Raw genomic sequence first — 25,106 nt, 5'->3', positions numbered from 1 at the left:
TTCTGCTTCATACATATTGCAAATACATAAATTGCATATACTGACTCCACCTGTTTTGCTCTGTATTGTTCTGTCTTCAGTGACATCTATAAGATCAACGAAGGTATTGGAGATAAGTTGGGCATGTGTATTCAGTCTATGACCACCTTCCTAACTGGCTTCATCATCGGCTTCATCAAAGGCTGGAAACTCACTCTTGTCATCCTGTCCATTAGCCCCCTGCTTGTCGTTTCAGCTGCAATCATTGCCAAGGTGAGAAATCTGTAAAACGGACAATGAAGAGCAACAGACTGCAAGTGATGTCTGCCCACTGTTGTGTTTCTGTGTGTTTAAAAGTGTGCAGGGATTTCAGTAGAGAGAGAACAGGACAGGATGTTGGAATGTAAACTATAAGAAGTATCCACATATATCTCTCAAAGTTGTCCCACCACCAGAACATTCCCCCTGAGGTTTGTACGTAAACACTTGCGTTATATTTAGGTGATGACATCATTCACCTCCAAGGAGCAGACTGCGTATGCAAAGGCTGGAGCTGTAGCTGAAGAGGTGCTGTCCGCCATCAGGACCGTTTTTGCCTTCGGAGGCCAGAAAAAAGAACTAAAGAGGTGTGTAGATATTGAGAAGGGTTTTACAAGCAAACAGAGAAGTGGGTGGAAAAGGAGAGGCTAATGCCAGGTTCACACACAGTTCATCAGTCATTGTGCCATTCACATTATAGGACTGGTTGTGCTGTAATTGCGAGTCCTTTTAGTTGTTGAGACTTTCACACTATAAGAATGATCAGCGACACGGGGTCAGATATTACATGATTTTTTCGCTGTGAGAAATCACAACTCACCTGGCTGCTCTCCAGAAACACACCAGACTAAACGCTCGAGAACTAGTGATGCCATGCCAGAGAATCCCTATAGAGAAGAATACACACTAGCAATGAGTCTGACTTGAATGAGTTCATATGAAGCAACTGAGCGAAATCAGAGTCTGAACAGAAATTGGTCAGACTCTCCATAAACTGATTTGCCTCCGAACAGAGTTTTTGTCGGCAAAAAAAAACTGTCGGCGACTGAAAAATTGGGATAAAATCGTGTAGTGTGAACCTGGCTAAACTGTGTGATTAACAAACACATCTTATGCCCACCCATCTTTCTTATTATTTCTTTCTCTTTCTTCTTACAAAATCATAGACACAGCTAAAAAAAGATTAGGGGGGCTCTAGGAAAACATTCTTAACTATTTGGGCACCCATTTTAACCTATATAGACAACATTAAATCTATAACAGACATTTAATAAGTTTTGCAATTATTTTTATGTATTTAATTTGTTTTTCTTCCTCTTTTTTACCCTTTTCCTTATATGCTTGTTATTCACTTATTCTATTTTATTTTATTAGTTTTTTTATTAGTAGTATTAGTAGTATATTTGTATGGCATTATTATTATTATTATTATTATTATTATTATTATTGTTGAAATAAGATGCCATTGTGGGGTGGGGTGGGGTGGGACCTGTCAAGAGGTACTTTGTGTGGGAATGAGGGAGGTAACTTGGTAGGTGGAGTATAATAATAGGAAAATGGCTTTTGATCATAAATGTAAAAAATTGGATTATTTACTTGTGACTACTTTGTAATTTGTATTGTTACACATTTCCAAAATAAAATTATGAAGAAAAAAAAGATCAGGGAAAAAATACAACAGCAAGGAGTGTTGTACACCCAAGTGCAATTTCTGCATAAAGATCTATAGTAATTCAGCTTATGTTTAGCTTTTTTTCACTTTTTTAGTTACTAATTCTATTCACAAATATCAATTCTAATAACCTTATTATCCAAATATAGTTAATCAGACAAGATATATTTGCTATCTGATGTCTAGCTCTTTACTAATATAATAGAGGCCTGTAAAAGATATCTGGCAAAGATTCCCACTACCTGTAATCAAGAGTAGCTATATATCTCTCGTTTTAAAGTATAGAACAGTTTTTAGAAAATGTCTAGGTTAGTGAACAACCATTATGAAATGGGTAAAACTGTACATTAGATTTCTCTGTTAATCATTCCTCAAATACGTCTTGACAATTGTTGCCTTCTTTTGACAGGTATCAGAAAAACCTTGAGGATGCTAAGAATGTGGGTATAAGAAAAGCTATCATGGTGAACATTTCTGTAGGATTCGTGTACTTCATGATCTACATGTCCTATGCTTTGGCCTTCTGGTATGGCAGTACACTGATTATAGCAAAAGAGTACCAGGTTGGGAATCTACTAACGGTGAGTATATTTTTCGAAGATCTTGTTCAGAACTAACACTAAACCTAAACTGAGAGAGTCAAATTGTAAAGCATCTGATAGTATATGCCTAATGCTTATTATTTATATTATTAATAAATGTGAAATATTAACAGACAAATATAAGTTAGGCAAAGCAGTGGGGTCTGAAATGTAATATCATGTGCATGCTACTAAATTTCTGGGTCATTGTATGAACAAATATTGCAGCAGAAGCCACAACAGTTTCTTTTCCCCTTCAGGTTTTCTTTGCTGTCATAATCGGAGCATTCGGCATTGGCCAGACGTCACCAAATATCCAAGCGTTCGCTAGCGCACGTGGAGCCGCTCACAAGGTTTTTAGCATCATCGATCATGTGAGTGACCCCACCACAGGGATCTTCTGCTTTCTCATTGAAATCAAGTGGTTTCTTATACAGAAGCCATAACCTAAGTGCAAGCTCTCACACCTTAAAATATCTGACCTCAACAAACCTGGATGAAGTAGTGACCAGAGTTTGTAGAGGGCAGTTGCATATTAGACATGTCCACGTACACAGTACTGAAATGATGTAATTGGTTAAACAATTCTCTTTATCAGCCTAAAAAACTCATCAGAATTGTAGCTTTTTATTAGTATATGTACAATTGTGTACTTACAGATAATCTGGCTGTGATTTTTGTGATGGCTCACAGTATTTTCATTTAAAGTGATAGTTTGTGCAAAAGCCTGAAGACCTGTAGCTCTAGTGCAGATAAAATAGTCACATTTCAGATATCTGATGTGTCTTGGCTGATTTACTACATTTGAATAGTTAGTAAGGCAAAATTGTCTAAATTAGACTTTTGGCTTTAAAACATTTTAACTAACAACATTTCAAATTGTGGACAAGTGAGAAAAACACGGCTGTTCTAAATGTTGTATGTTGTAAATCACAGTGTTAAATAACAAATAATGTCTTGCCATAAATCATCTGCTTAATAAATCATCTGCAACAGGACGAGCGAACGATTGAAATAAGAGGTCAATCTTCATGATTACCTTTCCAGATTTTTATATGTCAAAAGATGAAACTGTTCATAGACAACATGCTATGAGTGTGCGTCCACCAGCACAGAGATTTCCTCCCTGTAACTTCCTCTCAGTCTCCTACTTCTTCCCAAGGGAAGAAGCTTAAAAGAAGAGGTTAGGGTGTGCACACAAATACTGACACACACCAACACACACACACAGGTTCACAAACCTGTCTTTGTTTAGAACCCATTTTCCCACCTATAACAAACAGAGAAATCACAAATAAAAGGGCAGAAACACATCCAGTCCAATCAAAATAAACCAAAGTATGGCCTCAGAACTTCCTGCCATTGTTTTGGCCGCAACGTGAACGTAGCCAGGACTTTAGATCAGAACCGCTCTCCTGCTGAGTTTTGAACAACCATCGCTCCAAACAGGCTTCTATTCTTTTTATGTGCAAACCTTGAAACATTAAACGTACTATTAAATATTTGTTGTGGAGTAAAATTCTGGGTGTTTTTTTTCTAAATACCAAACATTCCTGTATTTTTTTTTTCCACAGAAACCAAGCATCGACAGTTTCTCAGAAGAAGGCTACAAACCTGACGTAGTTAAAGGGAACATTGAGTTCAGAAATATTCACTTCAACTATCCCTCACGGCAGGATGTGAAGGTATGTTAGCCTCCAACTAACAAAGACATTGAACTAATGTTACATTTGGAAAAAAAAAATTATCTGAAGAGTTTAACCTTTACTTTTTTGTTTGTGTGTGTAGGTCCTTAATGGTATGAATCTTAAAATCAGAAGTGGACAGACTATTGCCCTTGTAGGTAGCAGTGGTTGTGGCAAGAGTACAACAGTTCAGCTACTCCAGCGCTTTTATGACCCGCAAGAAGGAACAGTAAGTGTGAGGTGGCATGAGGAGAGAGAGAGAAAGGGAGAGAGAGAGTTGGAATGTAGTATTTACATTATTATTTTATCCTATGTTGTCATCTAAGCTCTATTTCTCTTATCTCGCAGGTGACCATAGATGATCATGACATTCGCTCGATGAACGTACGCTGTCTGAGGGAACTGATCGGTGTGGTGAGTCAGGAGCCGGTTCTTTTCGCCACTTCTATTGCCGAGAACATCCGTTACGGACGTGAGGATGTCACACAGGAGGAGATCGAGCAAGCCACGCGTGAAGCCAACGCCTATGATTTCATCATGAAACTCCCTGATGTAAGACATTTTCACAGTTCAACTTTGGTGAAATAATACACTATACAAACAGAACAAGAAAGAACCATTCTCGTTATTTATGCTTTCTCGGTCACATGACATCGCGTTCAGTAGCTCCTCCATTTCCACTCACTGCTGTGTTTATGTGGATCTCCATGGAAATGCGCACCCAAAGTGTAGTTACAGTGCGTGGCAGTGGACAAATAGCTGTTTTATGAAACGAGAGGTGATGAAACTCAGTTCAGTGAAAAACAGTAGGTAATTCAGCCTGTAATTTTCTCAGAGGACGTCTGAGAAAAACACATATATGATCTTTCCGGACGGGAATAAAATCAAAAGAGCCCCCCCCATAAAAAGAAAAAGAAAAAAATGACCCCAGGAACCCCTGAGAAACTAATCCCGTCCAGATAGGGCTGAAGTATCTACATCAGTTGTCAAACCTTATGGCTAAAATAAATTTTACCATTTGTTTTAAATGCCAGATAACAGACTAAACAGCAATCAGAGCTGTAAAGCTTACATGTGTTGTGCAGGATTTTCCTGGCACTAGCATCCTTTTGTGGACATGTGTATAATCAATAATTATTCCTCGTTTTCAGAAATTTGAAACCCTTGTGGGAGACAGGGGCACTCAGATGAGTGGTGGACAGAAACAGCGAATTGCCATTGCACGAGCACTTGTACGCAATCCCAAGATCCTCCTGTTGGATGAAGCTACATCTGCTTTGGATACAGAGAGTGAGGCGATTGTACAAGCAGCTCTGGATAAGGTAATATAGTTTTACTTTTTACAAAAAAAAAACAAAAAAACATTTGTAATTATTTTTGATTCATACAGGCCTATCCAGTTTTGTTACAAGGTCTTTAAGAATAATCTACGTGAATAAGCTTTGTTCTGATTGGGTGCACGGTATTGTGAATCATTAAAAAAGCAATCCATGTCAAAACTCTCATTAGAGATTTAAAGCAACCTGGTGTGCAAACCTTCTGTTTTCTAAAAAAGCCAGATATGTTAAAATGGATGGTAAAAAAGAGCTTGGATATCATTTCAGAATAAGTGGGAGTAAGTAGGATTGAACTGCATTATAAAGCTGTATGTAAGGTTTTGATATGACTGCAACAGTGACATGATGGAGGTTTCTGTGCTGTTTTGGTTGTTTAGGTGAGACTTGGGAGGACGACCATTATAGTGGCCCATCGTTTGTCCACTATTCGCAATGCTGATGTAATTGCTGGATTCCAGAATGGCAAAATTGTAGAGCTGGGAACACATGATGAGCTAATGGGGATGAAAGGAGTTTATCAATCTCTCGTTACTATGCAGGTGAGCAAACCATAACACAAGAGAGAGAATTGAAGGAAGTAGTGTGTGACTGTGTGTGTGGGTGTGTTCAAAGAGACCAAAATAATGCAAATGTGGACAAACTAAATTTCCTGAAAGGTCACAGGGTTTAACAATAATTTGAACCACAACAGTTATTTTAGTTCACAAGTCTTTACAGTATGAGTCAAAAGTTTAGAAACACCACTTCTCGTTTAGAGGTTATTCTTTATTTATTTATTTATTTTTTATTATTTTCTACATTGTACAGTAATATTGAAAACATCAAACCTTTGAAGGAACACATGGAATTTTGCGGTAAACAAAAAGTGATAAATACAACAAATTTTAAAAGTAGCACACTTGGCTTTAATGACACTCTGGGTGTTATCTCAGTCAGCTTTTTGAGGAAGTTCCCAGAGTTGATGAGCACTTGTTGGTGGCTTTTCTTTCTCTCTGCCTTCCAACTACTCCTAAATCTCAATTATGTTTAGGTCAGGTTATGGTGTAGGCCAAATATTTATGTTTAATACATAATTCCATGTATGTTTATCATAGTATCACTTTATAATGTAGAAAATTGTAAACCACAGGAATTGTGTAAATGGTACTCTATATGTGCAGTACCTATACATCTATCAATTAATCCTGTGATTTGGGATTAAATCTATTTTTTTTCAACATGTTCTACATACAATGCCTGGCCAAAAAAAGCTAATGATGTGGGGTTGATGCTGCAGTTGGTCTGCAGGTCTAGATTCAGCAACAGTATGTGCTGAAAGAATGAGGTCAGCTGACTACCTGAATATACTGAATATAGACCAGGTTATTCCATCAATGGATTTTATCTTCCCTGATGATCACGGCCATATTCCAAGATGATAATGTCAGGATTCATGGTGCTGGAATTGTGAAAGAGTGATTCAGGGAGCATGAGATCATCATTTTCACACATGGATTCAGAGTTCAACACAGAGTCCAGATCTTAACCTCATTGACCCCAGTGATCAGACTCTACCATCATCAATGCTGCTGCAAGATCTTGGTGAAAAATTAATGCAACACTGGATTAAAATAAAACTTGCAACATTGCAGAAGCTTATTGAAACAATGCCACAGTGAATGCGTGCTGCAATCAAAGCTTTTTTTTTGGCTAAGCAGTGTAAAAATATGTAAATATTATCCTATGTTAATATATGCCCTGCCTTTTGCCCACATGCAGTAGTGTGTGTGTATTTGATTGTACATCACTGACACAAGTGTCAATTTGAACCCTCAGACTTTTAATAAGTCAGAAGACGCAGATGACAGTGCAGAAGATATAGGTCTAAACGAGAAGAGTCCTTCTGTCAGCTCCATGACGGAGCAAACTCTCTTCAGACAAAAATCCAAGAGCTTCATTGGCTCTGAAAAAGAGCAGAAGGAGGAAAAAGAACCAGTGCAGGTAAAATGCACTTTATTTGCATACATTTTGGAAAAATCCTCTTATTGTCTTATTGTTTTGATTAAGTTAAAAAACTTCAGCATCATCGGCATCAAATATCTTTGCCTTTTATTCTGTCTCTCTGTGTAGGAGGAAAAAGTTCCAGATGTGTCATTCTTCACAGTTCTCGGTCTGAATAAGACTGAATGGCCCTACATGGTACTGGGTGTCTTCTGTGCTATCATCAATGGAGGCATGCAGCCTGCATTTGCTATCATCTTCTCCAAAATTATTTCTGTAGGTCAAGTGCAGACGCAAACAATTACACTACCCATCACTCTGATGAATTAGAGAATGCTAAATGCTAAAATTTCCCTTGTTTGTCCCTTAATTCCTTTCAGGTGTTTGCTAATTTAGATGAGGACATTGTAAGAGAGAGGACGAATTTCTTCTCATTGATGTTCGCTGTGATTGGGGCTGTTTCCTTTGTCGCGCTGTTCCTACAGGTACAGTAGTGTGGCCATAAAAAACAATCACCATATCACATTGTCCTTGGTTGAAGTTCATGTTTTAAAGCATATACCTTGCTTTTATTGTTTAATTACGTTCAGTTATATCACAATGAAAGTGAACGTAAAAGCCTCATTTTAATTATAGTGTAATCTAGTTTATTTTTTATTAGTGTTTTTGCTTTATACAAATAATTTAAGCAGTGCTCCTGCTACTTTGGAGCATAATACACATGTATTTATACATATTCTTTACATACTAATGGCATGGCATTGTTAGTTTTTGTTCGTTTTTGGTGTTTAACTATTATAGATGCAAATATTCTTTATTTTTTGCCAGCCAATAAACCTTATAAGATTCCTTGCAGGCCTGCTTATACAGCTCTGGATTAAAATAAGAGAACATTTAAAATATTTTGATGAAATTGAATAGAATATAATCAAGAGGAAGATGGATGATCACAAACCATCAAACCAAGCTGAACTGCTTGAATATTTGCACCAGGAGTAAAGGCATAAATTTATCCAAAAGCATTGTGTAAGACTGGTGGAGAAGAACATGCCAAGATGCATGAAAACTGTGATTAAAAACAGGGTTATTCCACCAAATATTAATTTCTGAACTCTTAAAACTTTATGAATATTAACTTGCTTTCTTTGCATTATTTGAGGTCTGAAAGTTCTGCATCTTTTTTTGTTATTTCAGCCATTTCTCATTTTCTGCAAATAAATGCTCTAAATGACAATATTTTGATTTGGAGTTTTGGAGAAATGTTGTCTGTAGTTTATAGAATAAAACAACGATGTTCATTTTACTCAAACATAAACCTATAAATAGCAAAATCAGAGAAACTGATTCAGAAACTGAAGTGGTCTCTTTATTTTCTCAGAGCTGTATATACACTGATCAGCTGTAGCATTAACATCACTAACAGTAGAACTGAAAACACTGATTATCTTCATTTAGGATGTCCTCTGATATATAAGGTCTCAAATAGTTCTTATAGTTGATGTTTAAGCAGTAAAAAACATAAAATATTTAATAGAAAAAAAATTGAAAACAATACAGTATTAAGTTGGCTTGGAAAAGCCAACTTTTTGTTATATATTTACACATTTTTGCTTAAATGTTTACCTAGCAAATTACGGTTTGACTAGACCAGAGGTCAATTAAATCAGTCTCTGTTACCGATACTGCTGCCAATAAAACTCTCCCAGAGTTTGTTCCTCCTGCCACTATGTTTGACAGGCGTACAGTGTTTTACGTTTGAATGCCTTACCTTTGCTCCTCAAAACATCTTACCCATAAAACTTTGCTCCAGAAGACATCTCCTTGACCATGTGGTCGTCTACAACCTTTAGTCAGCTTTGATATGATAGTGGCCATGCAGTCAATGACATTATTAAATTGCTTGACTGATGACAGTGACACTTGGTTACCAGTAGTGGTTAAGATTTTAAAGTTTTTAATCGGATCTTAATCTTAAACATCAAATTTGACACATATGTAGTGACTTATGTAATCTTTGAATCAACTGTACTATATCTACACATATAAAACCAAGTGTATGCCACAAATAGTCTAATTTTGTGCTGGAGTGGCAATAAAACCCCAACAACCCAACCAGTGGTGGTTTGTGGGTTGTTTTTGACCATTTGGACCAGTTTGTTTTCTCTCTGCTGAGGATAAAAAAATGTGACTGTAATTATGTATAGCACTGGGCTAAGGTTAGTAAGGCTAACTAACTCTGATACTGCCAACGTTGTGCTTTAACCAGGTGTGCCCTCCTGCATGATAATGCTTATCAAATGTTTAAATAGATTTTGCAGTCGTGTCATAATCATATTATAGCCACTATCAGCAAAGGTTAACCATATAATCTGATTCCTGTTTGATCTCATGACTGTTTTGTTACTGTAGACTTGATTAAGATAATCGTGCGTTGCACTCTGTCTCTCCCCCAGGGTTACTCTTTTGGTAAATCTGGTGAGATTCTGACTATGAGGCTGAGGTACAGAGCCTTTAGAGCCATGCTGAGACAGGTAAGATAAATCAGTTGCAGTTATTACAATTATTACTACAACTATTGTTTACTGAAACTGTAACACTAAACAGAGGTTTAGTTTTAAGGTTTAGTTTGAAATGCTTGGAAATGGTTCTCAGTAAAACAAAAAAAAATGTTTAGTGTCAACCTAAAACATAATATAATAATACCTAATCAGGGTTCATACACGTTTTAACCAATACATTTCCATGACTTTTCCATGATTTTTCCATGCCTTCAAGGCAGATGCCTTCATGACCATACGACTGTTAAAACATCAGTGCAGACGCGGAAAATAAAACCAAAAATCCACTAAAACTATAATAAAATTGATTACAGTAGGTCTAAAATGAATATGATAAAAATGTTGACACACAATCTTTAATAATAAAATGTGTGTCAGATCCTGAGAGCTCCATTCTGTAGGGCTAAATTACTGAATTAACTCTAAGTTGACGTATTTGTTAGCTCAAAATAGATTTGCTACATCAAAAAACTGAAACACAAAGATTTGTAGACAAAATTGCCATGACTTTTCCAGGTTTTTCATGACCATACGAACCCTGCTAATGAACCCAGACAGTTTAAAAAATATATAAGGCTTTTTAAGAGTTTTAATAACTCAATACTACTAATAAATATACTGTAGATGCTCATTGATCAAACAATCATTTTAATAAGCAAGAAAACTTGCAAAGTACAGCAATTACAAATATGCATATTGTATTACCCGCTGATTAAGAGTACATGTTTAGAGGAGGAGATATTATATATGTGTGTTTGTATGTTTGTTTTATAGGACCCTGGCTGGTATGATGATCCTAAGAATAGTGTGGGCGCTCTGACAACCAGGCTGGCAACAGACACTGCTCAAGTGCAGGGAGTGAGTCTTTTTCCTGTCTCCTTAATTCTAATTTATCTACTGTATACAAAAAACAATCTTTACATTACATTACATTACATTTGGCAGACGCTTTTGTCCAAAGCGACTTACAATAGTGAAGTACAAAGGTAATAGAAGTTAAAGGTAAAACATCTTTAGATAGGGCCTAAAGGAGGTCAATAGTGGAAATAATGGGATAGAGGAGTGAAGGAGGGGAAGAAGGAAATGAGGTTAGAAGTAGTTAGTGTGTTAGAGGTGTTAAGAGAGTAAGTGCTCTTTGAAGAGCTCTGTCTTCAGGAGTTTCTTAAAGATAGTAAGAGATTCTCCTGATCTGGTAGTGGAAGGTAGTTAGTTAGAGGTGTTAGGAGAGTAAGAGCTCTATGAAGAGCTCTGTCTTCAGGAGTTTATTAAAGATAGCGATAGATTCTCCTGATCTGGTAGTGGAAGGTAGTTAGTTAGAGGTGTTAAGAGAGTAAGTGCTCTTTGAAGAGCTCTGTCTTCAGGAGTTTATTAAAGATAGTCAGAGCTTCTCCTGATCTGGTAGTGGAAGGTAGTTTGTTCCACCATACATGCGTTGTGATTGGCTAAATAGATAGCAGTAGTGTGTATTATTGTAGAACTGGCTGTGTTCAGTATGGTTAAATATTTCCTCAAGTCAAACAATCCAGATTCTTTAATGAAGATCTTACTTCAGAGAGACTGGAATCTGAGAAATGGTTATGTAATACACAAATAACAAACTGGGTTAAAAACTGTGTTCAGTCATTGTATTCTTCTCTGTAAGACGTTTAAGGATATATTTTTTTATATGTTAGATCTACTGTCCTATCAGACTTTTAATTACTTATTCTTCTTAGTGATGTAGCAATTATGCTACAATATCCCATGATAAAAATCTAAATGAATTAATACCCTGTGGATGCTCTTTGGATAGGCCACAGGAGTGAGAATGGCTACCTTGGCTCAGAACGTGGCCAATCTGGGCACGTCCATCATCATCTCATTTGTATACGGCTGGCAGCTCACCCTCCTTATACTTTCCATCGTGCCAATCATGGCTGTTGCCGGGGCGATCCAGATGAAGATGTTAGGAGGCCACGCTGTAAAAGACAAGAAGGAGTTAGAACTTGCTGGAAAGGTGATGTGTTTTTAGATACTTTATTCTGAACTGTGTGAAGTTGTTTTCGATTCCTGACAAAAACATTTTTTGGTGGTAGCTTCCTGTTTACAGAACAGCCTGAATGTAACATAGCTCTTTTCTCTTATTATCAGGTTGCTACAGAAGCCATAGAAAATATTCGCACAGTCGTGTCACTCACCAGAGAGAGCAAGTTTGAGATCTTGTACCAACAGAACCTGGTTGTGCCTTACCAGTATGTTTATCTCCATAATTAACCTGCATTTTTATCATGTTGAACTGAATAAGATGTAAAAGGAGTTCTTTGATGTAACTTATATAAAAAGGTAAAACAATTTCTGAGAGCTATTGGATTTTGTATGTCTTTTCAGGAATGCCAAGAAGAAGGCTCATATTTTCGGCCTGACATTTTCTTTCTCCCAAGCCATGATCTATTTTGCTTACGCTGGTTGCTTCAGATTCGGCGCTTGGCTCATCGAGCAGAAGATGATGGATTTTGAGGGTGTTTACCTGTAAGTTCATGATCAGTGAGATCTTTTGCTTTTGGCTATTTGAATCTGGTTACAGAGTTATAATAATATTATTTAACACCACTTAAAAATTATTTTACATTTGTTGAAAGATTTTTGATAACATACTTATTGCACTCAAAAAAAAAAGTGAAAATGTTTCTGCATTTGTTTACAGATTTTCTTAAATTTCTCTGTAACGTTAATACGGTAAATGTAGTCCTAGTTTCGACATTTTATAAATAAGCAGGTATTTACATTGGTATATACAAATCTGGAAAAAATTAAGAGACCACTTTTGTATCAGTTTCTCTGATTTTGCTATTTATAGGTTTATGTTTAAGTAAAATGAACATTGTTGTTTTATTCTACAAACTACAGACAATATTTCTCCCAATTTAAAAGAAGCATTTATTTGCAGAAAATGAGAAATGGCTGAAATAACAAAAAATATGCAGAGCTTTCAGACCTCGAATAATGCAAAGAAAACAAGTTTATATTCATAAAGTTTTAAGAGTTCAGAAAAACAAAATTTGGTGGAATAACCCCCAGTTTTTATGCATCTTGGCATATTCTCCTCCACCAGTCTTACACACTGCTTTTAAATAACTTCATGCCACTCCTGGTGCAAAAATTCAAGCGGTTCAGCAGTTCATCTTCCTCTTGATTACATTCTAGAGGTTTTCAAAGAAATTAATTATTTTATTTAAAATAATTAATTATTTTATATTAAAATAAGTGGTCGCTTATTTTTCTCCAGTGCTCTGTGTACCTGCAACATAGTAAATATCAGAACTCAAAAATTTGTATTGCTGGGTTTCAAGGTTTCTTCGAGTTTTTAACTCTGAAACTACAAGTCAGCAGTACAGTACAATGCAGCATTATATAATCAGACACAGTTTTACAACCCTAATGGGAGGAACACAGTGGTATGCCCAATACAAAAAGTCCCTTCCTCCCATACACACATAGTTTAAACACGGGTGCTGGCATGGAGTACGTAGGACAGTAGTAGGATACCTGGTCAAAGGCTGCTGGTTCCCATGGTGTTAAGTTAATGATTAGGGAAAGAGAAAAGCATGCAACAGGAAATCTGCTGTCAGTTATGATGCTGGTTAAAGTTAAAAATAAATAAATAAAGGAAGAATTATAGGTTATTAAATTCAACTCATTTTTTTCTAAATAAAGTAATCAGCAACAATATGTATTAGAATAATCTGCACACTTTTATCTGGTCATATTTAACAAAAACTGTGAAAATCTGTGTATCACAATCCTACAAAAAAAAAATCAGTAGAATTTATTTTTTCTTTAAAACATAATATGAATTATAGTATATATTTCTAAATAATAATAATTAAAGAATGCAAATAGATAAAATGTGTTTTATTGTCTATCTTATCTTAATTTTTGGTGCTTTTTTCTTTCCTCAAGTGTAATATCAGCAGTAATGTATGGAGCCATGGCGGTGGGAGAAGCAAATTCGTTTACTCCGAACTACGCCAAGGCCAAGATTTCTGCCTCTCACGTCTTAATGCTCATCAATAGAGTTCCGGCTATCGACAACGAGTCTGAAGAGGGAGAAAAGCCGGTACAGTTCTTTCTTTTTTTTTCACATAAATAAACATCACATGAAATGTGACGCACACCTAGCAGTTCAGGTCTCACTCAGCGCTGATGTTTTTTTAACTGCACTCAAGGCTCAGCTGTCTTTGTGAAAATCAATATTTGCCTGAGGCCTCTCACTCTGTATTATGTCACTGTATCTAATCTGTTGTCTCTGATATATGATCTCTGTCCACATGACCCCGTGCTCTGGCTATTTCAAATCCAATTTTTCTTTGGCAGTGATCTCTAGAGGGTCCTTTGCCCAAGTTTTGTCTGCTCTCTCTGTGTGTCTCCATCTCTAAACTGTTCAGGCATTAAAACGAACGAGTGAGGCTTTTTATAACCTGTATGTTTATTAACAGTGACATACATTTATTGCTTCATTTCATGTCCATCATAAAGTATTGAACATCTTGAATATTGTTTTTGTAGTTAGTTCGTTCCAGGTTCATTGTTTCTAGGAACTGCTGATATATGATATATGATATGTTTTCTTGTACAAACATTACAGTTGCTAGTGGTTGGACACATTGGACTTTACTGTTCTCGGCTGGTTTAATTTCAATCTTGCTTTTTTAAATTATTATTAAAGCAGGTGGAAAGGTCTGTTTACACTGTGTATCTGAATTCAACTTTTGGGTAGCCTACTGCTTGCACATTTACATGAATTGTGAATATACAGCTTTGGAAAAAATTAAGAGACCACTTCGGTTTCTAAATCAGTTTCTCTGATTTTGCTATTTTTAGGTTTATGTTTGATTAAATTAACATTATTGTTCTATTCTATATACTACAAACATTTCTCCCAAATTTCAAATAGAAATATTGTTATTTAGAGCATTTATTTGCAGAAAATGAGAAATGGCTGAAATAACAAAAAAGATGCAGAGCTTTCAGACCTCAAATAATGCAAAGAAAACAAGTTCATATTCATGAAGAGTCCAGAAATCAATATTTGGTGGAATAACCCTGATTTTTAATCACAGTTCTCATGTATCCCTGCATGTTCTCCTCCACCAGTCTTACACACTGCTTTTGTGATCATCCTTCATACTCTTGACATGTATGTTTTGTGTGTAGGAGGACTTTGAGGGTAACGTGCGCTTCCACGATGTGCACTTTAAATATCCGTCACGACCAGACGTGCCTGTTCTACAGGGCCTCCGGCTCCGAGTGAAGAAGGGCCAGTCTCTGGCTCTGGTCGGTAGCAGTGGCTGTGGCAAGAGTACCACTATCCAGCTGCTGGAGAGATTCTATGACCCTATGCAGGGTGCAGTGGTAAGTTTAATGATTTTTGACACTGGCAGTCTCTCACTCTGAGAAGTTAATGAGTAGCTTTAGTTAAGGAACAGAGAGGTGACAAAGATGAGATCTTACCATTACCATTTACAACATTGCTGATAAGATATATATATATACACACACACATAATATAATGTTTATCTTATATGAACATTGTCTTTATTTTCTTGGAACTGTTTTATTTCTATGGCAATAAATTGACCATATAAAATACTGTTCTCAGTGTTTGCACCGCTTTACTGATTCATCAGTTAATGTGGCGAAATGAGCCGTAATACTCAGAGATTATACCCAGGACATGGTTAAGCAATAAATTTGGCCCATGTTGCAGATCCAAGTAAACGTATATAGTGCCTTTTAGTGGCCAAAAAGCGTATTGCACTGTAGTGTCATTCCTTAAAATGGCGGTCTGTATTATTTAGTTTCTAATCTGAAAGCAGAAGCATTTCTGAGTGGAGAAGGGATAAAATATTGTATTTAATGGTTCCAGTGTGCTGAAACAAACATCCCTGCTAAGCCTAATATATTCATTCTAAAAACTTTTGAGTTCTTCTGGCCACGTCACGCGTCTTTACGTACTTACTTTATACGTGCAGCCTCTAAAAGAGGATCCGACTCAGTTTTACTGAACGTGAGCGGCTAATAGTGATTAGCAAATGAGGCCTTATGAAGCTCTGAGGATTTCCTTACAATTGTGTTGAAGATGATTCGAAGCATCAAGTCTTTAGTATAAGTAATAACAGTGACATCTGGTGGTGATCTGAAGCCATAGTAGGCTCTCAAGCACCGGACCTCACTTTACCACTGAGACGGCTTCAAATCCTGATCTAATAGTGTGGTTTGTTTGTTTTCCATCACAATACATTACACAAAAGTAAAAAAAGTAAACATTTTTATTAAGAAATCATATTTTTTCATAAAAGGTTGTTTTAGTTTGCTCCGTTCACATGGTACAGATGATGCTGGTATTCACAAATATTTTGTAAAAAGTTTCCACAAGTTTGGATATATGGTCTTTCATGCAGCCCAATATACAACAATAACACAATAATAATAATTATAATAATAATAGAAATGTGACAATAATGCATATTGTTTATTATTTATGCATTTTTCAGGATGTTCTGAACTTTGCACACAAGTAGTATTTGTAGTAGTAGTATTATTTCTGACACTTGCATTAATTGTACACTGAATACCTTCAAAACGCAATCGACCAATGAACCAATGAAGCCTCAGTATCGTTTGCCCATCTCTAGTATCTGGTGGAGCAATGGAGACTTCAGAAGGGCTCATTCACCCATAGTAAAACCAAAGAAACAAAGAAGTGAAGCAAACTCTGAAGCCAAAACGGAATACGACAGAGTCCGCCCTAAAACCAGGATTCATATTAGATTGGCGTTTGAACGGTGGAGAGAGCTCTGTGAGCGCTCTCTCTCTCTCTCTCTCTCTCTGACTGAACATAACCTGCAATCGGATTTATCCACTCTGAAAGGAGACGGCATCACACCCGCCTAGTTTAAAATGATTCTTCCGCATGCTCGGTGCAGTTACCCATTCTAACCAGAGAGGGCCCTAAATCCACCAAATTCCAAAACTTACAGACATCAGAGTTAAGGAAAAATGTATTAATAGATTCTACACCTTGTGCCTCCACTATATCTTTAAGCAAATAACAGAAATACATGGTATAGCATTTTTAGTGACAATGTATCTTTGTGTTTGACTATAGTAGCTTAATATTGACATGCAACAATCTAATGAATTAAATTTTGATTGTCAGATGCTGGACGATAAAGATGCCAAGCAGCTGAACATACACTGGCTGCGCTCCCAGATTGGCATCGTATCCCAGGAGCCTGTGCTGTTTGACTGCAGCCTGGCTGAGAACATTGCATACGGAGACAACAGCAGACAGGTCACGCAAGAGGAAATAGAACGAGCTGCTAAGGCTGCTAACATACATTCCTTCATCCAAGAGCTGCCTCAGGTATACCTTCAAAATCTACCCATTACCTTCACTGTCTCGGTTATGCTTGTATTTATTCTATCACTTCTTTATAGAATTGTGGTTATTATTGATAGTATATAAAAATATACATATATCTTACAATATATCTATACCTACAATTATGTAATCAATGTCACATTAAAACTTAAAATGAATATTAGTCATGGCACAGGTCTGGTGCTAAGTCTAATCTGTATTGGGATGACATCTTTAGAAAATACTTAATTTTATTCAATATTGTTGAAATAAAATAATCATTTTGTGTTCTGTATATATTTGATTGTTTTTGGAAGATATACAAATTAATCCAGTATTTTAAATCATACTATCCAATATGTTCCTATTCATTTTTTTGGAATTTAACAACATATAAACCTGTAGTTTTGTACACAGTAAGCCATATTGGCTATAGCTTGTAAGTAAAGAGTGTTTACTGTTTATTTTAAAGCACTGAAATTTTTCTTGAAAAAATATTTTCTGAGTATCAATATTAGGCAATACTGACACAGAATGTGGTATGTGGTGGTTTGCAGAAATACTTGACTCAGGCTGGTGATAAAGGCACTCAGCTCTCAGGTGGACAGAAGCAGCGTATTGCCATAGCAAGAGCCATCCTCCGCAACCCCAAACTTCTGCTACTGGACGAAGCCACATCAGCACTGGATACAGAGAGTGAAAAGGTAAAGACTAGGGAAAACTGCAGCACATGATCCCATCATCATCACTATCATTATCATTATTTACATTCGCATTTATTAGTTCTATTAATTCAAACCCCCACTCATGCAGCTTTGCCATCAAGCTGCCGGCGCTCAGAGAGAGCAAAATTGACTCTGCTCCCTCTGGGTGGGTAGATGGCGCTCTCTCCCCACATCACTCCTAGAGTTATGTCTGCAGCACAGAGCGTCTGTGAGCTGATGTTCAAGAACCGAGCTGCTGCGCTTTCGTCCGAGCACGCTGTGATGCTGCTCGTTTTCGCTGCATCAGCAGCAGCTCGAAAAGAAGCGGTATCTGACTTCACATGTATCGGAGGAAGCATGTGCTAGTCTTTACCCTCCTGGTGTGTTGGGGCATTACTAGTGATAGGGGGAGTCCTAGTTAGTGGGTTGGGTAATTGGCTGTGTAAATTGGGGAGAAAAACAGAAAAAAAAAAATAAATAAATAAAATAAAATAAATAAACTTCTATTACTCTATGTAGATCACTACTTTAAGTCGCTTTGGACAAAAGCGTCTGCCAAATATAATATAATGTAATGTAATGTAGTGCCTTTCCCTTGCTCAATGTGCCTTTACACATACATACACAAATGTACTTAAACATTAAATGGGATGGAAAAATAAAAGTGTAGATTTTTAGTACATTTACAGTTGCCAAAACCAACACATCAACAGATAATACACAAATTAATAATAATGTATGTGTGTTTATTGCTTTGGAGTTATTATACCCAGACATGAGCATCATGACTGACCTCTATCCTTCTCTTTTCTTTCTGTCTGTGAGTAGATCGTGCAGGAGGCACTGGATAAGGCTCGTGAGGGACGTACGTGTATTGTTGTGGCTCACCGGCTGTCCACCATTCAGAATGCTGACGTTATTGCTGTGTTTCAGAACGGTGTGGTAGTGGAGCAGGGCACGCACCAGCAGCTTCTCAACCAGCAGGGGGTGTACTACACCCTTGTAAATTCACAAATGGGTGCTGGGAAATAGGACCAACAGGGGCACTGTGCTGGAACTGGAGTTCTACTATACGCACACACACATACTACATTTACACTCAAGAGGATGAGGGAGAGCTAAGGCTCATTTGTGGAAGAAGCCGATTTGAGCCAGGCAGGTTCTGAGGTGAGGATGACCTGGTTTCAGGTGTTATTTATTCATCACTTTAGTGCAGAGATGAAAAAGAGGCACATTTTGAATGTTTGAGCATTTTTTATTTCAAAGCAAATCAGCCATCCACCCAATTGACAATTTAAGTGCATGCGTCTTATTTTTTAGTTTTCTTCAGTTTCCTAGGGAGGGCAGCTGCAGTTAGGATGTAACCGGTCCCTTTCTCCACTAATGTATGATTCATAGTTGTCTTAAAAATCTAATATTCTTCAACTGAGAATGTCATTTTAAAAGATACCAAAATATGATTCAAACAATCAAAACTGCTGCTTACAACATTCTTTTGATCTCTCATTAAATAAACATTAAAAGTCGTTTGCTTTAAAAGAAAATCTTCAAATAGCTTTAACCAGACAGAAATTCTATAATTTTATACTCTAAAAGCAGAGAAAGAGTCAAAAATCATTTGAATAAAATAATCAATACAGTTACAGTGCAGCGTCTGACACAAACAAACTTGGCGCCATAAAAACGTATAAGTGGTAACTAGTAATTTGCAAAACTAAATTATAACAGAAGAAATCAGAAAACAAGTGTGAACTGAAATGTTAAGGCTGCATGATTACAGTGCTTTTGCATTGATTTGTGCACAAATAAGAGTTCTTCGTGTTTCAGATTAATACAATCACAATACAGTGTGTACAGGTGCATTTACTGTGCATTTGGTTTTAAAAGCCCACTAGCTGCTCTAAAGCAAGACCTAAAGGATCATCATGAGAGCTACCATGGCACAATGCTGACAGTTTAGTCTGTAGGAATCGCATGTGGGTAAAGGCTCTGAATAAGGCAGCAAGGTCCTGAGGCTCATTAAAAGAAACAGAATAACGTATTTGATGCTCGTCCTGTTAGTCACTCACTGCTGTGTCTGGATGTGAAGGACAACTTTAGTTAAACTAAAATCACAAACAATATAGAGAAAAACACATTTTTTAAAACTTAGAAAAAAAGATCTTCCACTGTGCCAGTCAGTCATTATTATTATTATTATACTAAATTTCACATGTATTGGGAGGAAAAATGACAAATAACTTGCTACTTGAAAGTTTCTATACATGCCTGCATAGCTCAACTGAAATTCTCTTAAACTTTATTGAACGAAGTTTTTTTTTTTTTTTTATCACAAGGATTATTATTATTATAATTATCAGAATTAATGTTGCAGTAACTACACACCAACTGCCATAACATTAAAACCACCTGCTTAATATGGTGTATGACCACGTTCCAACAACACAGCTCTGAAACATTCTCTTCCCTTGTGCTTTAATCATCCTTTTCTTATTTCTTATTCTTATCCCATCACAGATCTTGTGAAACCTGCTCAGATTCTTCTTACACTTGCACATTTTTTTCTCCACATAAACCTTAAAAACCGACCTGCTGTTTAATATGTAGTAGTATTACTGTAGATCCCACCTCCTGACAGATGTTAAAGTAGCCAGATAATATTTTTTATATTAACTTTTAAGTTTGTGGTTTTAACGTTAGGGCTGACTGATGTACTACAGCATATTGGGACATTATACTGAACACTTTGTATTTTTTTTAAACCTACTCTTTAGAATTTGCTTCATGTGTTTAGAGCAGCAGTTCTCAAACTGGGGGAACTGTGGACCCCTAGAAGGCAGCAATAGAGTGCAAGAGAGGCCACAGGAAAAAAAAAAAAAAACTACATGCATCTATATATATATCTATATATACAGTACAGGCCAAAAGTTTGGACACACCTTCTCTTTTTCAATGTGTTTTCTTTATTATCATGACTATCTACATTGTAGATTCTCACTGAAGGCATCGAAACTATGAATGAACACATGTGGAGTTTTATACTTATCAAAAAAAGGTGAAATTACTAAAAAAATATATATATATATTCTAGTTTCTTCAAAATAGCCACCCTTTGCTCTGGTTACTGCTTTGCCCACTCTTGGCATCATTCTCTCAATGAGCTTCAAGAGGTGGTCACCTGAATTGGTTTTCCAACAGTCTTGAAGGAAGGAAGGAGTTCCTTCACTCTGTGCTCCAGCTCACCCCAAACCATCTGGATTGGGTTCAGGTCCGGTGACTGTGGAGGACAGCTCATTTTTTGTTAAGTTCATAAAACTCCACGTGTGTTCATTCATAGTTTCGATGCCTTCAGTGAGAATCTACAATGTAAATAATCATGAAAATAAAGAAAACGCATTGAAAAAGAGAAGGTGTGTCCAAACTTTCGGCCTGTACTGTACACAGTACATTTCTGTTGTCTATTATCATTATCAGGTGTCTTTGTCTTTTAAAATGTGGTGCCTCATAAATAAATCCCAGAAAAACTTTACAAAACCTGAAGTTTTTGGTTTTGAGTATGCAGGGTTGGGGGTCTGCAGTGGTACATACCATAAACAAAGGGCCCCCCGACTAGAACAGTGTGAGAAGCACTTGTCTGGAGCACGACATGTGATCTTATCACACAAATTAAAATCAGTTATTTGTGTTAAAATCAGTTGATTTTAACACAAATTAAAATCAGACACACATATGACCACATTATTATAGTAGTGTGAACTGCAAAGTGTATTAACGCAGCTCCTACAGCAAAGCACTGCCCCATTAACCATATCACTGCTGAAACATACATACCTACCTATGACCACATCATCCATTATCTGCGCTACAATAACAAGATAATGGATAAAGGCAAAACTCGTGGCTGATGCACAGGCCAATCTAGGTACCTTGTCTAGATTTGGGCTGGAAGACTCTTTATCGTAATCAGCTCCTCCAACGAATATGATTTACGAAATCCAATCACAAGATGCAAGGTGTGAACAGATAAACAGCTCTGAAAAAATAAGAGACCACTTAAAAATGATGAGTTTCTTTCATTTTACCAAATTGAAAACCTCTGGAATATAATCAAGAGAAAGATGGATGATCACAAGCCATCAAACCAAACTGAACTTCTTGATTTTTTGCACAGGAGTGCAGGCATAAAGTTATCCAAAAGCAGTGTGTAAGACTGGTGGAGGAGAACATGCCAAGATGCAAGAAAACTGTGATTTAAAAAATTAGGGTTATTCCACCAAATATTGATTTCTGAACTCTTAAAACGTTATAAATATATAGTTTTCTTTGCATTATTTCAGGTCTGAAAGCTCTGCATCATTCTTTTTTGTTATTTCAGACATTTCTCATTATCTGCAAATAAATGCTTTAAATGACAATATTTTTATTTGGAATTTGGGAGAAATGTTGTCTGTAGTTCATAAATATAAAAATTAGAGGAACTGATTCAGAAACAGAAGCGGTCTCTTATTTTTTTCCCATAGCTGTATATTTTAACAAAACCTTTTTTCAAAGTTTTGATCATTTTCAGTCTAAGACAAATCAGTCATTTCCAATATATATTCCTGCTAGCATAAGTTCAGTTCATTAGTTAGATCTTATTACTGCAGGGGAGCCACAATGTCCTTGGAAGAGAGGAGTCTAGAATTACTAACTGTTGCTCTTCGTGTTACAAGTGCTTTCTGACAATCACATTTTTTAGGATTTCACTCGGAAGCCTAGTAATTCCACAGGTCTTCACCTGATACTCAAAGTATTAATGCAACTAAAAGTGAAGGCACTTTATATGTCAGTGCTAGCTCATCTACACATGGTCGACTGATTGGTGTTAAAAACAAGGCGAGACTCAAGTGTCACCCAAAGAACAACACATTCCCAGGAAGCTTTCCTCTACAGCTGGGAGAGTGTGGTGACCTGCATCATCTCATGGAGGGAAGTGCACAGGTTGTGGAAGAATGTCTCTGCATTCGTCTCTGGACAGGACTTCCAGGCCGTACAAGCAGCAACAATCCTACAATTAAGAGAAAAATTATACAGTCATTATTAAAGGTCTCAATCCATCGTTTTTAAATTCTTTTTTAAATGAATGTAGTTGTGGTCTCTAGTACGAATGAATGCCATGTGAGCAGTTTTGAAAAAAGTCTCTGGTGTTTCTATTTAGCCCTGCTTTAGATCACTGGATTAGTGGTCTCTGAAGAAAGACAGGATTTCAGCTCTTGCTCATGAATATTCATACATGCAAATATATATTACTTCTGATTGGCTAACAGCACTTCAGCAGAAAACTGCCTTCCCTCACAGTAAATTTTACAGCTCTAAAACTCGAAGGACAAAATGTTTTCAGACACACAGCCTTAGTTAAAGCACTAAAGATAAAGCACTAAATGCTAGTGGCTGAAATAAATTTGATCAACTCAGAGAAACCTACTGTATTTCACAAAGAACAAGAATAAAAAATGTGTATTTTAGCTGAAGAAGACCTTTAACATATAGTAACATCTACTCTTATTAACAGAATGATCAAAATCGAACATTGAGAATAAACATGAAAACAACCCAAAAGTGACTTATTTGAACAATGACACAAATAAGGGAATTCAAGTAAATGAATGAATGAATTAATTAGTTAAATAATACAAAAATACATTATTTTCTTTCACAAGACAGGTAAATTTTGCCACTGGGTAGATACTTTACATTCTGGAAAATTAGCAAAAGAAGGGCTGAGTATATTTAAATGGTAAAAGAAAATATTTTTTTATTTTCTTCCCTAAATTTTGCACAATTTGGATGAAGACCATCTGTTAATCTGTTAATCACCTCTGACAATATATATTAAGGGCTATAAAGTTAAAGATTATGCAAAACCAGGGAAAATTCACAGGAAAGCAATGTTGGTGTAAGTGTCTGGATGCAGGTGAGAACAGAAACTCTCAGCCTTTGCCGAAAAAGCAAACTTTTTTTGTGCTTTTTCTTTGAATATTTGTTTAAGATCAAATTGTTGTTGGCATGCTGATCAGGTAACATTTAATAGTGCTCGGCCTGTAAAGGCTGTACTACACTACTACACTACTGCATAAACACACTGCTGAACCCACCTGTCATCTCGGATGCGGTAGAAGAAGCCGTAACCGTGGTTCACCATGGGAGCGACGGCACCCAGAACAGTTGTGTAGCCAACTAGACTAGAGGAAAGGACAAAGTTCCCTCCTCCTCCACTGTGCAGAGAGGAAAAAAGAAAAACAGACAAAATAATATCACAGCAATTATATCATTTCATACTGTGATACACCTCATTTTACAGTGGCTACATTTCATTGCAACTTATGTTTCAGTCTGTAATAATAATAATAATAAAAAAAGGAGAGGACACATACTATCATGCAGTTACACTGTGTACTTCCACTGAACATTCTTATTAAATATTGGCACACATACTGTATAATAAATCTCATAGTATTGTAGGGACTCTAGACTGTACTGCATCTCTCTAAGGACATATACTGGATAAAGGATATTAATTAAGAAATGAGACTAACCTTTTAGCATAGAGAGGGTCAGAGTAAAGCTCAGGCACAGGAAGCCCCTCCTCCTTAGCGATCAGGTACAGACCCAGGAGATGTCTATCAAAGCCTGAGTACATAAAGATGCAGAATATCCAGCTTTATATACAGTATATACAGTTGCAAGAAAAAGTATGTGAACCCCTTGGGATTACTTGGATTTCTGCATAAATTGGTTATTAAATGTGTTCTGATCTTCATCACCAGAGGAGGTCTTTGCATAGAGGCATTGCTAGGCAACTGCCTTGGGCCCCTCCCACTGCAGGGGCCCCATACTTAGCTGCAAATTCCCATAGGCCTACAGCTGGTAATTGGGGCCCTTTGGACAGTAATTCACAGATAGTGAGTTCATAAATGGTGATTCTTGTATGTTTAAAATGGAAACAAAGACAACACAATAAATTACAAAGAAATACAGATTCCGTCCACACCCCCTCTCTTTCGCGTTAAAATGGAATATTCCATCCATGCCATGTGGCGCTGCTTGTGAAAGACGGAATTAAGGTGAAATTAAGTGTACAAGTGGGATGTGAGCGAAAAAAGAAAAAAGAAGGAAGAGGCTAAACTAAA

At 36.7% G+C, this 25,106-nt stretch overlaps 2 protein-coding genes and 1 long non-coding RNA gene across 4 annotated transcripts in view; 1 reads left to right on the top strand and 2 right to left on the bottom strand.

Moving 5' to 3' along the window:
* The window catches only part of abcb4 (ATP-binding cassette, sub-family B (MDR/TAP), member 4), a 27,259-nt gene extending 6,758 nt beyond the window's left edge, over positions 1-20,501 (top strand). The window contains exons 7-28 of the mRNA XM_049464540.1: positions 81-252; positions 481-605; positions 2,100-2,271; positions 2,532-2,645; positions 3,846-3,956; positions 4,060-4,185; positions 4,305-4,508; positions 5,108-5,278; positions 5,671-5,832; positions 7,109-7,273; positions 7,403-7,549; positions 7,654-7,758; positions 9,727-9,804; positions 10,606-10,689; positions 11,624-11,827; positions 11,962-12,062; positions 12,199-12,339; positions 13,771-13,927; positions 15,025-15,222; positions 17,030-17,236; positions 17,791-17,937; positions 18,766-20,501. Coding sequence (XP_049320497.1) covers positions 81-252; positions 481-605; positions 2,100-2,271; positions 2,532-2,645; positions 3,846-3,956; positions 4,060-4,185; positions 4,305-4,508; positions 5,108-5,278; positions 5,671-5,832; positions 7,109-7,273; positions 7,403-7,549; positions 7,654-7,758; positions 9,727-9,804; positions 10,606-10,689; positions 11,624-11,827; positions 11,962-12,062; positions 12,199-12,339; positions 13,771-13,927; positions 15,025-15,222; positions 17,030-17,236; positions 17,791-17,937; positions 18,766-18,969 — 3,295 coding nt within the window. The 3' untranslated portion in view covers positions 18,970-20,501. The remainder of the gene's footprint in view (positions 1-80; positions 253-480; positions 606-2,099; positions 2,272-2,531; positions 2,646-3,845; positions 3,957-4,059; positions 4,186-4,304; positions 4,509-5,107; positions 5,279-5,670; positions 5,833-7,108; positions 7,274-7,402; positions 7,550-7,653; positions 7,759-9,726; positions 9,805-10,605; positions 10,690-11,623; positions 11,828-11,961; positions 12,063-12,198; positions 12,340-13,770; positions 13,928-15,024; positions 15,223-17,029; positions 17,237-17,790; positions 17,938-18,765) is intronic.
* LOC125781201 (uncharacterized) overlaps positions 12,262-25,106 on the bottom strand; it is a 62,098-nt gene continuing 49,253 nt past the window's right edge. The window contains exon 2 of the long non-coding RNA XR_007424417.1: positions 12,262-12,805. This is a non-coding gene — a long non-coding RNA (uncharacterized LOC125781201). The remainder of the gene's footprint in view (positions 12,806-25,106) is intronic.
* crot (carnitine O-octanoyltransferase) overlaps positions 19,185-25,106 on the bottom strand; it is a 20,402-nt gene continuing 14,480 nt past the window's right edge. For both annotated transcript variants that reach the window (XM_022668692.2, XM_022668693.2), the window contains exons 15-17: positions 24,513-24,606; positions 24,072-24,191; positions 19,185-22,984 (exon numbers count right to left, since the gene is read on the bottom strand). In XM_022668692.2, the coding sequence (XP_022524413.2) occupies positions 22,864-22,984; positions 24,072-24,191; positions 24,513-24,606 (335 nt within the window). In that variant the 3' untranslated portion in view covers positions 19,185-22,863. The remainder of the gene's footprint in view (positions 22,985-24,071; positions 24,192-24,512; positions 24,607-25,106) is intronic.

This window comes from Astyanax mexicanus, chromosome 1 (genome assembly GCF_023375975.1).
Source record: "Astyanax mexicanus isolate ESR-SI-001 chromosome 1, AstMex3_surface, whole genome shotgun sequence".
NCBI lineage: Eukaryota > Metazoa > Chordata > Actinopteri > Characiformes > Acestrorhamphidae > Astyanax > Astyanax mexicanus.
Note: the sequence above shows the minus strand (reverse complement) of the source record. Positions and strands in the feature narration are given on the sequence as shown.